This window comes from Varroa jacobsoni, unplaced genomic scaffold, assembly GCF_002532875.2.
Source record: "Varroa jacobsoni isolate VJ856 unplaced genomic scaffold, vjacob_1.0 scaffold_510, whole genome shotgun sequence".
Taxonomy (NCBI): domain Eukaryota; kingdom Metazoa; phylum Arthropoda; class Arachnida; order Mesostigmata; family Varroidae; genus Varroa; species Varroa jacobsoni.
The window spans coordinates 77,584-95,294 of NW_019213412.1; the positions used below are offsets into that span (position 1 = coordinate 77,584).

General features: G+C 39.8%; 2 protein-coding genes and 2 long non-coding RNA genes across 7 annotated transcripts in view; 2 read left to right on the plus strand and 2 right to left on the minus strand.

The window, feature by feature from the left end:
- Nucleotides 1–932: 932 nt before the first annotated feature.
- LOC111261019 (uncharacterized) lies at nt 933–7,447 on the plus strand. 2 transcript variants are annotated; one of them, XR_015311324.1, is made up of 5 exons: nt 933–1,962; nt 2,380–2,461; nt 2,707–3,062; nt 3,592–3,820; nt 7,389–7,447. It is a non-coding gene; the product is annotated as an uncharacterized LOC111261019 (long non-coding RNA). The 2 variants fall into 2 exon arrangements; XR_002680716.2 differs by having other exon boundaries at nt 2,707–2,849.
- Nucleotides 3,850–15,298, minus strand: LOC111261017 (uncharacterized). 3 transcript variants are annotated; one of them, XM_086968538.1, is made up of 5 exons: nt 15,213–15,298; nt 13,144–13,243; nt 12,046–12,144; nt 8,047–8,132; nt 3,850–7,595 (listed from the first exon to the last, which is right to left on the minus strand). In XM_086968538.1, exons 2-5 carry the CDS (start codon nt 13,144–13,146, stop codon nt 7,289–7,291), a joined length of 495 nt encoding a protein of 164 aa, XP_086824664.1. In that variant the 5' UTR covers nt 13,147–13,243; nt 15,213–15,298; the 3' UTR covers nt 3,850–7,288. The 3 variants fall into 3 exon arrangements, with proteins under 3 accessions (XP_086824664.1, XP_086824665.1, XP_086824663.1); XM_086968539.1 differs by having other exon boundaries at nt 12,046–12,138; nt 15,184–15,261; XM_086968537.1 differs by having other exon boundaries at nt 15,184–15,261.
- Nucleotides 15,299–15,541: 243 nt separating this feature from the next.
- LOC147753414 (uncharacterized) overlaps nt 15,542–17,711 on the minus strand; it is a 13,962-nt gene continuing 11,792 nt past the window's right edge. Inside the window, exon 3 of the mRNA XM_086968540.1 lies at nt 15,542–15,660. Within this exon, the coding sequence (XP_086824666.1) occupies nt 15,542–15,660 (119 nt within the window). The remainder of the gene's footprint in view (nt 15,661–17,711) is intronic.
- The window catches only part of LOC111261020 (uncharacterized), a 17,792-nt gene continuing 15,723 nt past the window's right edge, over nt 15,643–17,711 (plus strand). Inside the window, exon 1 of the long non-coding RNA XR_002680717.2 lies at nt 15,643–15,710. This is a non-coding gene — a long non-coding RNA (uncharacterized LOC111261020). The remainder of the gene's footprint in view (nt 15,711–17,711) is intronic.

The window sequence follows — 17,711 nt, forward strand, 5'->3', positions numbered from 1 at the left end:
TGAATATAAATTATTCACCTACTTCATTTATGTATTACTTTAGTTGTGAAAGTAAGCTTATAGTAAGTATTTTTTTTTACAGATTCATATAAAAAGTTCACTATATGCTTCTAAAAAAGGAAGCATCTTCTCCTTATCTCTACTAAACTTAAAACTAAAAGAGCGTCGCCCTTTTGCATAAAGCGATATCCTCGGAAAATTAATTCGTAACTAAATTTCGTTCCCGGCAATTTCAATGCTAGCAGACGCTTGTAATCGGTATTTCAATAAGACGTAGCTATTGAAGTTTTTTACGCAAAAAGCATAAGATATGACATGTAAACTATATGAAAATATACGTGAAACGCCGATACGTAAATTCAACGCTGTGGCAGCTGTGTTGGCTTTGATTGATTCGCACTTTCAAAGGAACCTTCAATAAATTGCGCTCTTCTGTCAAATACGACAATCACATAGATACATACGCCGATACCGGGCTTTTTTAAATCTAGATTTTTCTTCGTTCGATTAGATTGTTCTAACAAATGCTACGTTTCGAGTCATGAGTGCAGCACACGTTGGATGCATCCGAAAGTAAGTTGTTGCATCGGATGTGTGCTATCATTGTAGCTGGACTGTCAGAGGATATCAACTGAAATCGCTGGGCACTATTATCTCTGAAGGTACCTATGACACAACAGGTCAATCACAACGCCTACTCCGGCCTAATTACACGCCACTATGCTAGTCTGAATAATCAACGTTTTCACGCCCTTACCCAAACACGTTCTTTACAAACACGAGGTTAAAAGGTAATGCATTATGTAGCCTAGACTTCGATGCCAATATATTATTGTAGTAAAGTAAAGTTCCCTTAAATTAAATTTTTTTTGGACTAATTCTGATGACACTGCACATCATAACAACGCTCACAAAAACGATCTGTAAGGAAATTCATTGTAAAATCGCTGCGCATGCCCTTCTTGTAATTGAAGGCCTGTCTTTCTTAACTGTGAGTGTTTTGGTATCGCGCCTGCTTTTGCATATATATGTATATATATTAGTAATCAATATGTTCGCATTGTATTCAATGTAGGGTTGTTTTCTCCAACAAGTGGCTCTAGAAAGAGACGGAAATCGGTTGATTCAATAAGCTGCAATAGCAAAAATGCTTCCTAGAGTCTCATCCATTACACCGCTTACTCTAAACTTTTTTCCTCTCCTTATTTAGTCGGCCGGATGCCGGCCTAGCTCACTCCAAATTCAATAACAACTTTTTTTGAAAGCTAAAAAAACGAAAATTGCGCTGATTAAACAGCAGAAGGTCAGTTAAAGCCTTTCTGACCCGCTTTTCTCTCCCTCCTTTCTCTTTTTGCCTCCAATTGTCTCCTGACGCTCCTGTTGGTTCTGCTTGTGGTAGCTCTGTACAAACCCATCGCTAGACCAGAGTAGCACATTCTGTCTTTTCCCAGTGTTTCTATCTCATTTTTCGTCTCCTTTCCCGCTTCTCGTGTTCCATTTCTTGCTCATGCATCAAAGCGACCTAGATGATTTATAACCCAAGACTAGGAAAAACCCGAGTGCTGCCTAGGCGTTGCTTGCGGTGCTCGTTCACGGTGGTCTACTGCAAGAAATATGGACGAGCTCTGAATGCTGAAGGACCGTTGAAAAGGGGGTTCATCGGAAAATTAGAGCTGCGCAAAGAAAGCTGCCGTACAGTTGTAACAGCAGCGTATTTCAACGGGTGGGCGCAAGGCGGATTGCGATAACGGCGGCGATGAGAAGCCATCCGTCAGTGTACTAAGAAGTGGATGTGACTTCGAAACAAAGAAAAGTTCGCAGCCCAGATCGGCGCATCATAACATCGTCACTAATCACTCACCTCCGCCGTGTGCACTCTTCATTGTTGAGTCTGGCGCATCTGTTATATATATATATGTATATATAAGGCTCGACACCCTCACTCTGTGCCTGCCCTTCAAGGTATGTAATGTACCCCAGTCAAATGGCATATTTATTAAATATAACTATACCTGAAACATTGTAATTCTGCTAGTAAATTAGTCATTCACTTAGCAGTAGATATTTGAGAAAAAATTTAGCTAGCATGTATTCTGATCAAATTCTAAATAATAGATAAACGTATATATATATATATATATATACTGTGTGTTCCGAGTATTCCGTATAGACTACGCTGTTCCTTGCACTCAAAAGGTTTTATCGTTTGAATACGGCGAAACCTGCTATATATTTCGACTTAAGGGCCGTTCTTCGAAGTTATTGCCTAAATCATATCGGTGTCTCTGTAGACCTGTTACTAAGCCCAAATCCTTATTTCACATATGGAGCTATTGTCTGTTTCGGCGCTCTGATAATGCCAATTATTATGCCTCTTAGGGAATGCTGGCAGATATTTGCAACGGCTCGCACAAAGCAGCGAACAAGTTTATAGCCTCATTGGCTTAGGATTTGCTCGTAGGTAAGTTAGAGCAGTCTAAATTTATGTATAAACATAAATATATATATACATATATACGATTGTACTGTCGGTTAGTTTCCGATATAAAATCCTGGTAATGTATCCTTTCTAAATATTTATTTTTACTAAATTGCAAAAATACTGAAATAGCTATTTTCTAAACAGTCTTTTGGTTGGATTCTCTCTCTCTCTCTCTCTCTATATATATATATATATATATATATATATATATATATATATTAAAGTTTTCATATTTGTCAAACTGCAATCGGTAAGAATATCGTAGGTGGTGAAAAAGACTCTATTTTTAAAAGGCGACCAACACCGGTGAGCATTGACGGATGATTGTACTCGGCTATGTTTTCAACAGAGAGACATGACCAGGCTAGTAAGTTACTTCTATCAACGACATCTTCCAGTAAAGTATGCTAGTTATCATAGAGGATTAATCAGTTTAGAATGTTTGGTTTAATTCTGACGAATAACGATTTCAGACTAGATAAAACGACTGGAGTACTGAAGTGCGATGCCTCTTATAGAATGATCTGACTGGTAGCCCAGCCATTGGCTGCCAGATGAATTAGGACTTTGAAGAAATTAGGTGAGGCTATTTAAATAGGAAGATAAAATAAACCTATACCGATCTAACCTATAGGGACCTCAAATCATCTCGTTTAATCTAATTAAGAAGGAATTATGGATCTCGGGAAACTGCTCCTGCAGTAGTTAAAGTGTTTAATCTCATCAAGAAATATATAATTAGAAAAATTATCTCCTTTTTTGATTCGGGTTTTTTAAATCATAGATGCTATCCAAGGGATCTCGAAATGTTAATTTCGATTTTGAAATTCTCACAGGATATGTCTGTTTAATAACTTCATAGTGATGATGCAATGTGATAATAATAATAATAATAACACATTAACAAAATAAGATAGCAGCCATTCTTCATCGGATTAGGTGACCGCGGCGGTGTGGAGGAGCTTTTCGGCCTAACATGGCCGTTGGATCGCACCCAGTTTACCATTGACTCGCTAATTATTCTTAGACTAACCGGTGCCGATGTAGGTCTTTGTTGTTAAATATTCTCTCAAGCAACCTAACCTAATCTACTTCCCTCTTGAATATAGACACTGTGGCTCGTCGCTTTCGTCCTCGTCTGTTGCATCTTTTTCCTGATGCTACCGTTCAGTGCTGCTGCTGCTGTTGGAGATGCTCGTTGTTACGTTCTTATCGTCGTCGTTGAAAAAGCCTTTCGTTGTACGGAATGTCACCGCATCCGTGTTTTTCTGATCTGCTCTGACCGTCCGTGGCTGGAGCAGACCTTTTTGCCAACGTCAGCAAAGGAAGAAGTAAGCGGTAAGCATCTGGCGAGATCCACCTTTGTATTGGACTGTAGGATTCCGTTAGGCGGAGCCAGTGTAGCGGTGCGAAAGCAACCTGGGAGAACTAATCTAAGCCTGCTATTGCGCACGGAAATAAACATCTACTGGGTAAGTGAAGTAGATGTTTTTCCGTCAATATAATAGCCGTCTAACAAGAAAAAAACAGGCTCACCGGGTCGGTGGTACCTAATGATGATGATAGTGTTTCAAGCTGAAATGAACATACTGAGTTGCTTCACTCAAGCCAAAACAGAACTAGCGGATAGCAACGTGCAGCGAGTTAAGGACATGGAACCTAGGAATCAGTACATATATTTTCATTGACCAAAGGTTGGTATGCAAAAAAAATGGGAGCGGGCCATGCAAGGTGACGGAGAACCAAACGACTACTTAATTATATTTTCTTTGGTATGACCAACACAACTTGAAAAATGTGTGTTAGCAATACCATGCTCCGTAAAAGATTCCTAAGGACACGATTTTTGAGGCCTATGTACGCTGCGTATCGCGTCAGATGACTTGGCTGATTAGCCTGCGCGGTCGGAGGCAGGTTAATGCTGTTCGGTATCTGAAGCAGATTTATCATACGTTTAGAATCGGTCGCCTCGGACCAACAGTGTTCTCCTTAAGCTGGTTTCCTAGGTAACATAAGTGTGCTCCTTACTTTAAACAAAGCATGCTAGTTGCTCAATAACCTGAGAGTCTTTTTCTGACAGGCTGTCTATGGGCTTATGGGAACAGATTTCGCATAACGCAGGTATCCAACAAACGTAGATCCTTCGTTCATAAAATCAATAATGACCAGCTTACTTAGGTGATGTTTCGAGCCAACTCGGACCACCTTAAACACAAAAAGTTTTCTTAGAAGCCCTGCTTTCTGGAAAAAGACGAACGGCTGGCCTTCGTTGGTATTTGACGCAGTATAGTAATACAAAAAAAAAGAAGTAGCTCCTAAATATGTCATTAGTACCCCAGATCACTAAGGTCCGAAAAGCAATAGAAGTATAATTACCCTCTCTATCTTCACATCGTAGGGTAATACAGTGCATGCGACAGTTAACGACGCATAAAGTATTCAATAGATTTGAAATTGCGCGGGGAAACGAGGCAAACTTTAGTGCATTAAAGCTGGTTCGCTATATTACGCAGTTAATTGAGATTTTAGATCAATCGAAAAATCGGAAAATATAGCTAGGGGTAAAGGAAAGGAGTTTTCCGCCATTCTAAATACAATCCGCATATATATCGAATTAATTTATTCACTAGCTGCTTTTTCCTATTGATCGTGGCACTTTGATTAGCTCTACGATTAGTAATATTATATAAGTAACTGGATTTAAACTAAGGTAAGTGTTTGCGGCCATTTTTGAAAAACGTCTGTGGATGGCTACAAAATTGGGTAAATTTTTTAGATATTTGCGGTAAAACATGTCACACGATCATGTAACACGATGAGGTTAGCTAGATTTGTCTAGCATGACAAAGCCTTTTAATATTATTAAAGCGCTTTTCATGTATCCACGTCACTGGCGCGGTGTTTGAAGACTTTCCTATATATGCCATATTTACAGATGGAATTTTAGACGATTAAAAAAATGGAATCGCATGATCATCTTTCGAAGAAATAGTTAATAGGTAAATCGGACAAATAGATAAGTGAACTCAGATAAAGCTATTCCGAATCTATCTACATTGTGAAATTGATTTCAATCACCCTGTCAGTTCACTTTTATCTTTTATTTAATGTTGATAACAACGTAACGGGTGGTAGTGTGATTAGGTCTAACTGCCTAAATAACAGTATGAACTCCATATACTTGCAATTAATAAACATACTAATCTTGATATCTTATTTTTCGATCTTTGTAATTATTACTATAATATTCGTTTTCAAAGAACTGCTTTTCTATCTGCAACTGTGTTTCACAGTCATACAAAGCGCTCATCGCTACCCCCATCTCTGTAGTACGTATATAATATTATAAACACATAAGCACTAGAGACGGACTGATGTGTCTGAGGCGTTCGTTATCCGAATGCCTAATATACGTTTGCTTACCCTGGATCAGCACAGCATGGTCTTGAGATAGATCTTGAATGGAAACGCCTATAATAAATTTCAAAGGGCAAATAGCTCTTTCGCGATGCCCGCTACGCGTTAGCCAAATATAATCGTTTAGCTCAACATGACCGGACGTCAATGGAATCCTCAGTAATCGTTTGCAACCCACTCGACAGAGGGACAAGTAAGCAAGTCTACAAACTTCGGATGGCGCAGTAACGGTACCATCTCAATGCCAGACACAGGACTCTACTGAACCAATCGATTTGTCTCCCTGTTCATATTGTGTCAGAAACCACTCAGAGCCTGTGCTAACGTACAACTGCAAAAAAAAGAAAGACGCTTGCCTGCTATTCAATGAATCAGTCCTATTTTTCTATAGAGATGATAATACAGTAAGATGGAAGGGATTGAGTCCATGGCTCGCACACCCGACCGGCGATAGGCGATGCCACGGAAGAGCACTCAAACTGATGTCTACCGACGACCTAGGGGGCTTTATGCCTGCGCATCCAAAATGAATCGCCCAAGCGGAACTGCGACACAAAATCGGCTTGAACATCGCCTTTTTTTTCGACTTTATCATCTTTTTAATGATGATAAAAGCGAAAATTGTATATATTACATCTATATCGCCTTATTTAATCAATGTCTTAGCTTTATTTATTCATTCGTGTTAGGAGTCAGCCGAACCCGAAGATTTGCTTTTTGCCGGTATGCGCCCCTACGTTTTGCCTAGATTGTAAATTCAGACTCTGATTTCGTAGACATGTTAGTGTACGACTGGAGCTGTAAAACGCCTTTTGAGGGCTAAATGCGATGGGACACCTCGTATTATAACAAAATCCTTGTGTATACCTTCGGCTCATTTGATATCATGCTGTTCTGCTCTGCTGCTGGAAGCTAAGCGACAAGAAAGTGGCGGAAATTTTTGAACGGTTGAATTGCGGTCCCTTTGTTTTTCCATTCAGCACAAAGGTTGCGTTTTGAGCGCTTCAACTAACAGTTACTTTATCCGCCTGTTAGAATAAACGCTTTATTTCTAACTGTCTATGTGACCTTGCGCATTTGTGTGGGCGTTATAGCGCATGCTATACCTTTTTATAGTGACAATGCACCAATTATGGGGGACAAATGTTTTCTTAGCATAACCCTCTATGTATTCTATTTGCTGATTTATGTAGTTGGTGTGTAGAATTCTCTGTCTGTTACATATGGAAGCTTCCCTCTGAATTTCTCAAACTACTAACATCACGTTGTGTGAATACTGTGCTTTCTAAGGCTCGAAAATGTAAAGAAGCTTTTAATTTTAGTTACAGTTCTTGTTCAATAATCTTTTGTGAACCGAAAAAATGGTAACATGTTTATTATATATATATATTAATCTCGGCTCTTCATTATTTTTCTTCTTACATATGAGGGCAACATCCTGTATAGAATGATTTTCCCAGTTGAAGATAGATATTTATTATCATTACAGTTAATATCGACCGTCTTAAGGCTCAGGTCAAACTGAGAAAGCAGCGAGTAGAAGGCAGACGAAAATCTTCCTATAATCGAATTACACTGCTCGCCACCTGTTCGTCCACAAATATCCTCAGCAAGCTGGGGTAACGCTGAAGTCAACAACGATGCCAGGGTCTTCATTTGTCCAGTTCGACCGGCTCCGATACTCACGGGAGACGCACTGAAAATATTTGAATAGTTTTAAAAGTAATTAAAGATGCCATTGAGGTGAGGTAACGCATATTACAAATAAACTACTCTTCGACCCGGTTTAGCTAAATGAGATTTATTTTTTTAGCCTTTTGCTGATTCGGTTCTATTTAAGCAGTCTGACTCGGACCTAACTTGAATGTTAATTTTATATATATAAGAACGGAAAAGGTCATATCCAGTTATTTTTTTTAAGGACTTCATTAAAATAGGATGTCACTTCAATAGCCAAATCTGTGAATAAACTGTTCATCAGCTTAATTCAAAGAAGCTCTGTTAATTAAGAATGAACGATCTGGACTCGATTGAACCGATCATATTATTAAGTTCAGTGATAGAAGATCTTGTGCTTGACACTATTTAGAAGCTGTTTGCGGCGACGTCCGTTTCCTTGATACGTGCAACTAAGTTGACCTACTTACTCGTTCGCTCGAATAGAACTGACTATGAGTTCTGAGGATTTGTTGGTTTTCGTTTCCGCCGAGCGGAATGAGACGACCTTTGCGTTCTGAAAAAGCTCCATATTAGAATCAGTAGCATTTCTTGCCTTATTTGCTTTGGCCTACTTCAGGTTAACTATTGGAACACTATTAAGGACAAGTCGGTAGGTAGTAGTACCTCTTCGTTCGATTTGGTTCTTTCTCGCCCTCGTTCCGTCCGTTAGCAAACATATCCTGCCATTTCCAATTAAGTTAGCTCAAAGAACGACTTTCCAAAAATAATAAAAGAGAAATGAACAAAAGCAATCTTAAAAGAACTCACGAACATTCAAAGACGGATACAACTCAGAGGCATACATGAGCAACGATATTATTAATACCGCGTCTGACGTATCGACATGTAGGGCACAGAATCCTGCTTCGTCCTTTTTTGGATATAGTCGGCTGTTAATCTTTTAGCGACAAGGTTCCCTGACGAAAAAGATCTTAGGACAGAGTTAGGTTTGCTTCTGATTTTACTCCTTTTGACGCGACAAAACACAAGAGTGCCAGAAAATGCGTGTGGGATATTCCTTTAGAAGTTGAATTGGAGAACGTCTCCGAATGGGAATGAACCTCGCCAAAAAGGTGGACTAGTTAGGATACGAGGTTCTAGTAAGCTTCTGTGGACAACAATGTGAAATTGGAAGATGGATCAACTTTTCAGCAAAGCGATCCACAGGAACGAAAAGAACCCGTTCATCAAAATGATTACTCTTGACTACTTCAAATATCTGATATTCTCGCTTCTAATTTAGATCGACATCTATGCGAAAAGTTATTTAGGTTGAAATATTGATTTTGCTATTACTTTCTCTTTTTAGTTATCTTGGGAGAGCAAGCCGTACAGAACTAAGTTTACAACCGAAGTTGCATCTTTCTTCAAAAGCTATCTTCTATCAGGGCATCTAGTGCATCAGGGCATATTTCGCTACTCAAAACCAGCAAAAAGCTTGTATTTTCATATGCGATTGAACAAATGTTATGTGTGATTCTCGCTAGTTTTAGCTTAAGTCTATTATGTTACCTTAGTGGTCTAAAAATAAAAAGCTTTGAGGTGGTTAGTAGATTCAGATTTTTATTCCGACCAATATGACTTCACCCGTAAGTTAATGTTATAAACGATGAAAGACAATAGTGGTTTTACTTAAATATTTCGAGTTCTACGTCTGGTACTACGTGCGGCAATGCTTTAGAGCTGTGGGCTTCGTTGGAAAATATTCATTATACTGCACTGCAACTTCTTTCCTAACACGATAACCGTCTTGCAGTTACTCTGTAGCTTATTATTGTATAAGCCCCGTGTCAATTTCGATTGTATAAATTGCGAACGTCTAGTGAAGTTCTTCTGACTCGATCACAATAGACGACGCCACATCGCTATCGGTGGCATTCAGTAATTCTAGTTTGTTTTCATAACAAGTGGCCATATTTACAGAACCTGTGCATTTCTCTTAGCGTAGACAAATTGAAGTTGAAGACAAACGCGAACAATTTGAAGTTGTCATCAGAAGAAGCGTCCATTAATTAGTCACCGTGTTTTCGCTTATATTTATTAGGCAGTATAACAGTACGTTTTGATGGATACACCTACACAGAATCGCCTTGACGTACGTGCGGGTACTAGTACCACCGCGTCTGAACCACCTCTACTCGTAACCTCAATTTATTCACTGTCGTCTACAACGCGGAACGACGTTCGCTTTAAAGTGCAATGTGTGTATATTTGTACCGTCACGAATAGATTTTAGTTTTTCCATTTTTTAAATTCCATCTTTTTGTTTTATTTATCATACATTCTGAACTTCCCTGAATAGGAAATGGCGTTTGTAGGAAAAAAATCACTCGAGCTTTCGAGTGGCCGGACTCTGGATCATATGACGAATCAGGTCTGCAGGGGGGCATGGGTTCTCTGGAAACCACTTAGTCCATTCCCTTTAAGAAGCGTCCCATTGAAGATATGTCTGGCTCCCTCTCTAAATTCGAGCGGGGCTTGACACAGCATCATTATGCTATATACGCATGGCCGGAGAGGGCAATGTGAACGCGTATGCGGGCCTGACTGCTTGAAGGTTCGACGACAGGGACGACAGGGACCTCCGCGTATCTTGGATATCAGAAGTAGCAGACAGGCAAACCCTTTTCGGTACGTCGCTTGGCATACGATATATGCAATCCCCATCGCTTCTTAAATTGCGTTCTAGCCTGCTTGCCCCAGTCTGTGATGTTGGTAAGAACCGGAACGCTGTCACAGCCAGTTACACGATATATCATGCATTTTCGTTTGTATTCTATGACTCCGTTGAAAAGCATGAAGCGAGGCACAAGACCCAGGGCAGGATGGCAAGACAAGGACAGACGTAACGATACAGCAGTGCAGTGGAATATTTGAGCGTAGATCAAGCTGAATTGAGAGCGGAGATAGGGAGAGTAAAGGACAGTGCGGATGCAAACAGCACGATAGCACCGGGCAGCGTGGAAATTCAAACAGCTTATCGCGAAGAAACAAGACAGGCTAAAATATATTGTAGTAGATAGAAAAAGACAAACACGATGCGTCTCGTACTGATGTACGTATGCAAATATATGTATGATATATCCTGAACGGCCACGTATGAATGGAATATGTTGAAACACAAAAACGGAAACCAAATACAAGCGACGGTTGTACTGTCCGCTAGTTGACCACGAGGTGTTGGTCTTGACACAGATTTGTTACTAATTGGGCCACTGAAGTGTGATTCGATAATAGGATGAAGTTCTCTACATTCGGACAAAAAGGTAATAACATCTAAGAGGTTAGCCCCATCCCTTTCAGCACCATAGGTTAAAATATCTATTGGGTTAGTTGTGAATGAAAGAAGCATTGTCGAACGTGTCATTGCTGGAGTCTATGCATAGATGACAAGTATTACGACAGCTAAAGTATGGGACGCACGATTGATAACCTGCAGAAGTCAAACGTAGTTCTGATACGTATAGCTATATGCAACCATACGGTGGTGCGCCCTTTTGAGTTGCTAAATAGACCTTAAAATATTAGGTAGGCTAAATTTATCATAAGAAAATCTAACCTCTAGATTTTATCGTTCACATTGCAGTAATTTTTCCTTTTATCTATGCCTCTGCCTGTTTGAATCCGGTCTTTGAGGAAAAGGTATAGTAGAAAAGTGTATCAAAAGCAGATTCTAATGGACCTCTAAGGTCACTGCATTCTAGATTCCTGGACTACAAAAAACTATGATCTATAATTACTATAAGACAGTAGGCTATAAACAACAAATGGGCCCGCGTAGGTCTGGCAAGTGGACGACAAACATTATAGTTCAATAATTCATACTACCAACGTCGATGATTAACGATAAAAATCATGACTCCAAAGAATATTCAAGTGAAACCATGCTCTACGATTCCAAAGTCTTTGTACTCTTAAACTAGGCACCTATTCCAGATTGATAAGGGTCAATCCGATACAGTAAGCTACGGACCGGCTTTGCTTGTAGGCTGACCCAACAAGCGAATAGCCCGGCAGACGTCGACCTCGACATTACGAAGCTTTTTGACTATCGTCCTTTCTAGGGCAGCCTACCTAGCATCCTGTCAGAGCCACTATCCGAAGCATCTATATACCCTATTCGCATACCCGTGGTGATCGCCAATAGGCTTGGTTAAGCGTGACTAGATATGATTGTGGCATCGGGTAGGATGGTAAAGTCGTATGGGTTAAATTGCTGTTACAAACGAGGTCTTAATTGCTATCGCGAACCTACTCTTGGCTACAGTGGTTGAACGAGGAAAGTTTTTGTGTGAGATAGCGTGCGTAAGAGATTCAGGTCAGTGTGCAACGTGGGGCACACGATATAATCGACACGACCTGCGCAGAGAAGGCACGGGGTGAGCAGCAGATTCATTATAATGAGATGATGTTAGACTAGTACGTACTGACAATAAACGAAGACCTCTCATTGGCAGTTCGGGAAGTTTAAACGCCTGAAACGCTTTTGATACGTCGATCGCATAGATCCTCAGATTCTCCTGCAACTTAACAAAATAGAGGGCTCAGCTACGTAGAACCGATAAGCTTGCTATAATTTAATGTCACATAGTTATTACGGGTACCAGAAAGCGAATACCGTATTAGCCCTGGCTGGACAGTTCCCATTGTCTCCAACACTGGAATCCATTAATTTCATGTTATTTCCACCTGTGCGTCATGTAAAAATCTTAAATTTGCTTTTACTTTCGTTGGGGCGCATTGTAACATATGTGTAAATCCGAGCGAAACACAGGCAGATCAACTTCAGATGCTCCTATTGTACTTCGGGTCATACGATATAAGTACTGTGACGCGTCGTTGAGTTAACTGAGTACCACTTTTCTCTCTTTATAGAAATAGACGGATGCTAATGTTGTTCTACTAGAGAATTAATAGAATTCTTGAACTGTTACGGAGGAACCTGTCGGAACGAGTAACACATTTTAAAAGAGTCCTTCAAAGATCATTTTGTCGGTGCCAATATAGGCGCGACCAAGCCCGTATGTCAGTTGTCCCATGTGCATTTTCTAATACTGTTGTAATTACTTCTAGAATGAATTATTTAGAAGTTAAGTAGGCCAACCGTAATAGATCGACTTGCTAAGCATTGGCCAGATGAGACCGAGACAATTACCGACGGGACGGACATGCTAGTCCACGAGTCGGAGACATTAGACAATGTAAGTGCAAACCTCCTTTTCCAGATTCATCATCATCATCCGCTAGTTGGTAACAGTTTCCTAATTCATTTATTCGGCCACTAGCTTGCCACTCAAGTATAAAAGCTTATTTCTCCGGCATAGGTTGATGAGTTCACAAACAGCGTTTAATCCGGTAGAGGAATACTGATAGATACAAACACGTCACACGGGTATTATTGTTCTTCGTTTAGATGTATCAGCCCACCATGGGAATCTATTCCCGTAAAAATAGGAATGCAGTGTATAGCCCGAGTGCTGAGTATGAGGAGTTTGCTTAAGGTGCAAAAGATAAAAGCTGTTTACCATATCATGCAGACAAGGTTGGAGGGCTTCGGCTGGAAGCGGTCTCGCTTAGCCAGTTGTTAATTTGGTTTTATCTCCTTCGCTCCAATGACTAGCTTACCTAAAAATAATAATGCGTTATCATCATACCTGATACGGAGAAGACAAGGCTGGTAAATGCTATTACCAGATTAATGCGCAAATGGTATCGTATTTAAGAACCAACTTAAAAAAAAAAAGCTTGAAAATTAGCTCTTGAAATTATCTAGGTTAAGTATCAGTGTACCCTTTATAAAGCATTGTTACTTTCCTATTTAAGCTTTCCTTGTGGATTTCTAGCGATATTCTGCTCGGCTGAAGATAACGATGCGATAAATATATTTGGTTTGCTCACGATTTGATCCACAACGATGGTTATGGATTCTATCAAATGTAAACGAAGTGTTTTTTGATATTCTACACGTACGTTTGTCTGATGATGCACATTTTTTTTCAGCTTTACCTTCAGGTAATGCCTCTAGAATGATGTTACTTGGCTTTCTAGAGCTTCTACGGATCTATATATATATCTATATCGGATATATATACGTTCAGTATACCGCTTGCCTGATACTATTTCGTTCTGGAAATCGCATCAGTACTGACTTGGCACGAGTGTTTCGGCCAGATAAAAACTGATTAGGGTGCTCTATTATATCCTAAGAACATATACAAGACTATATCATTTGAACTGAGCCCAGATCCTTTAAAACCCCTATCCCTTATTAGCTCGTAAATAGATGCACACCGTTTGAGCACACTGTGCCGGAGCTTACATGAAGGTTTGGCTGAAAAAAAAAAAACGTATCTTCGGCGGAACCTACATAGTTGGATAATCTACCTTTACCTCAACAATAGAATATTGTGTAATTAAGTAATATAGTCATTTAGAAATCGTCGCAGGCTACACTCCCATCATTAGCTAACCTAATGTAACTTGCTAAGTTTCCATATATTTATTTGACATTATCCGACCTTACATACTTATACCAATACTTACGTTTAGAATCATTGAAATAGATATCCGTTGAGGTGAGGTGAAGAAATCGAAAAGCTAATGAAAATTATATAATTCAATGCGTCCCTCATTGGGTAATTGTAGTTTTTCCGTTTACTGGCTCTAACCGGTTCGACAAGTATGGCGTCTACATTGGCGGCCCAAGTAGTCCAACTGCCCCGAAAGATTGTTATTGTTGGCCTTATTAGCTTACCTTAGTAAACCTCTGACTCTACCTAAATGAAAAATTTAGATACGTAGACACTGAAAATGGGTTCAACACTCATTTTTAATGTTAAGCCTTGACCGCAAAGGTGAAAGAACACTTGTCATATTTATCGAATCAACTGCCGCCAAAAAAAAAAAGGACTAATGCTGAATTCAAGCAAAGCGAGCAAAATAACGGTACAATGTTAGGTATTAATAATCATTTAACCCAACATCAGCTCATTTATGGGATTACTGAACTGGCATTCGCTCAAAGTAAAACTGAAAATTGAAATACCCCTAATAGCTTGTACGCCCATGGTACCTAAGTGAACACAAATAGCCACTGATCGATTTTTATAGAATGCATGGACTCCTGCCAGCAGTCGACGATGACCGAGAAAATCTCGAAGTGAAAGCCGAAGCTTTGCTGAAGCCTTATTGATACGACCTCGAGTCGTTTCGAGTTGTGCTAGATCATCTGTGATCTCTCCAGCAATTCTTAAGACATACATATATTATATACTATCTATATATAAAACCATATATAAATCGCAGATATGTGTATGATGATTGCTTAAGTGTTCTGAGTTGGTTAAATATTGCTTCAGGCAGTTGCCTCTTGTTAGTGCGGAACAAAATGTGTGCTCCGCCCCGAACCTAGACTGCCTGACATGTCCTCAGGTTTCGTAGGTAAACACGTTACCACTACACCATCACGAGTACATATGTTTATTACCATGCTCTATATATATGTGTACTAGAGTCGCTTACTTGTACATAAACAAAGCGAATCTATAAGCAAGTGTATTAGCTACCTTAGCTACTACTACGTTTCGTCGCCAACCTTTCACGCAGACAGCAAATCCTGTTACCCTATGCGAACTATTTTAGGAATGGCTGAACAGGCATCTTGCTGAGTGGTCGTTGTTTGTTTTGGCCTTGTTACAGTGTCACTGTTACGCCTGCCCAGTCTAGTTGTCTAGTAGAAGATGATCATGCGCCGTTTCAACACGCTTTGCAACACACAATGCAACAAAAGTAAAACGTGAAGATCCTGTTTGACTACTCGAGAAACTCAGCAAGATATCTTCTTTGGTCTGAAAGTATCTAGACATTTCTTCGAGTTTCATCTTTCTATAATTTCGCGATCTGTACTCCTTGTCGCTTTGTTTTCTACGAGTAGAGAGTTCCCTGTTCGGTTACCACGTTCTGTTCGTAGGCGTTTTCTGTGTATGTCCACATCGTGGGGGCTGGTCCTAGGTAGCTGGTGTTTTCGTCCGCGAGGGCCTGAGCTGGAATTGTAAAGCATCGTAAGCATCCGAAAAAAAGGCGACAATTAGAGGTAAGTTTCAGGCTCAAGCAAAAGTATCAGCTGCCCAAGCAGAACTAGTAGCACCAGCAGTTCGACAAAACTTTTAACTCTTGGCGCTCTTCCTACACATGCCGAGGACTAAGAATTCGCGACGTTTGATGACAAACAGTAGGCTCTAATATGTCTGCTACTGTTATTGATGGCAACAGTTACTATAAGAAAGGCAAGTTGGTCTTCTTTCTCAAGTGGTAAGATAGAGCCACATTCAAGATCGAGATTGTTCTCTGGATATAGCGGTGCGAATGATATATTGGCCAGCCAGCTTCTCCACCTCTCACATATTATAGAGGTACGCTATTGCTATTGCTACTGCTGCTGCTTACTGCTATTCTATGTGTGGAGACAATAGCAATAGTTGGTTAAGTAAAGCCAGGTGAGCATAGCCATTGCAAATTTAAGTTTAGATGCGAATAGGAGATCTTGTTACTAGTCGTGGGGTGCTGCTCAGAAAAAGAGAAAACACGGCGGGACTAGCACAAGTCTGCCCGGATGTTGCTTATTTCCTGTCCTTTTCCCAAATGTCGCCAAATCCCCAAGACATTTCGGGGAAAAATGCAGCTCGCTTCCTGGCAAACCAGCGTTTTGTCAATGTGGAATATAATGTATTTCGAGAAACGGCCAGCGTTTCAGAGTCGTTCTACAAGGTTCGTGCAAGGATTGTTGGAGTTCGCAAAAACAGTTTATAAATTTATGCAAATATATATGGTCTATAAAGACTTTTCCGTATTTTCACCTTATCTTTTCGCGTCAATTGTTGTCGGTCGCTATATGAGAAAAGAGAAGCCTGACAGTGTCTTACTGGCTTCCCTATGCCCCAATAGAGAAGGACACGACGAGGGGTCGTTTAACCAAAGCTTTAGTGTACGCGACGCAATCTTCATTCCACTCTAGCGACGGAAAGCCGTAAGCGTAGCGGATGCGGAACCTCTGGCATCTGGTGGTTCCTCTAGGAGTGTCCTTTCAACAGGTGGAACACGAGACCAGGTTTATCCGTACATGCTAAATAATGGTTACACACAGAAGCGTTAATTTGTTTATCATAGCTTGATTGTATCCACCGGTTGCTATGATTTATGCAGCATCAAATAATCAAACGCATAAAATGATCAAACGAAAAACGTTATTCCGAGACTGAGAAAATAGAGCGAAATAATCGGCAGTTAACAAAGCAAAAAATTATTCAATGAAAAACGTTTCCATGCTTAAGGCACCGTTTGGCGAGAGAATAAATGATTGACCCTTGATTTACACGCGACTGCTCCCTAAATAAAAAGTCATTTTGCTACCATTCGACCTCGGAAATTGACATCTGATTTATCTATTCTTTTGTTAAATTAACTTAACAAAGTGGTCGTTTGGTGCGCTTCTCAAATTATAGTTACTCTTCGCTAATATTATTAGCCGCAATTCAGCATTTATTTTTATTTAATATAATTTAATTTAAATATGTAGCAATGACTAAGTGTTTCGTACAAGTAACTGCAACAAGCAAAGCACTGAGCCATATTCATGTCTATGGATTCTATTGGTGGAATTGGTGGAAGCTTAGTCGTGAGTGTCCTGTTTTAAGTTTAGTGGACGATTATTTATGAGCTTCGTTCTCTAGCTATGTAGAGTAGATATGAGGATAATATCTTCTTTCCTCGTCTCGAGTTGTTCATGGGAAATGTGTTACCGGATAGGTTTGAAAACATAGATATAAAAATAATATTTCAGTTTTTTTTTACTGAGTAAGAGTTCTTTATTTATGATGGAAATTTTATCCTAAATGAGAGAAATGCATTCAAAAGTTGTTAAGTTAAGCCTCGCAGTACTAGCAAGGGTCGTTGAAAGTTTGGTGGTTTAGACGAGTCTTGTGTGATTATATATATATATATATATATATATATATATATATATATATACTGTACTGTGCGCCTGAAGGTCACAGTTTTAAACCGCGATACTCTGTGCATCCATCTACGCGTTTTC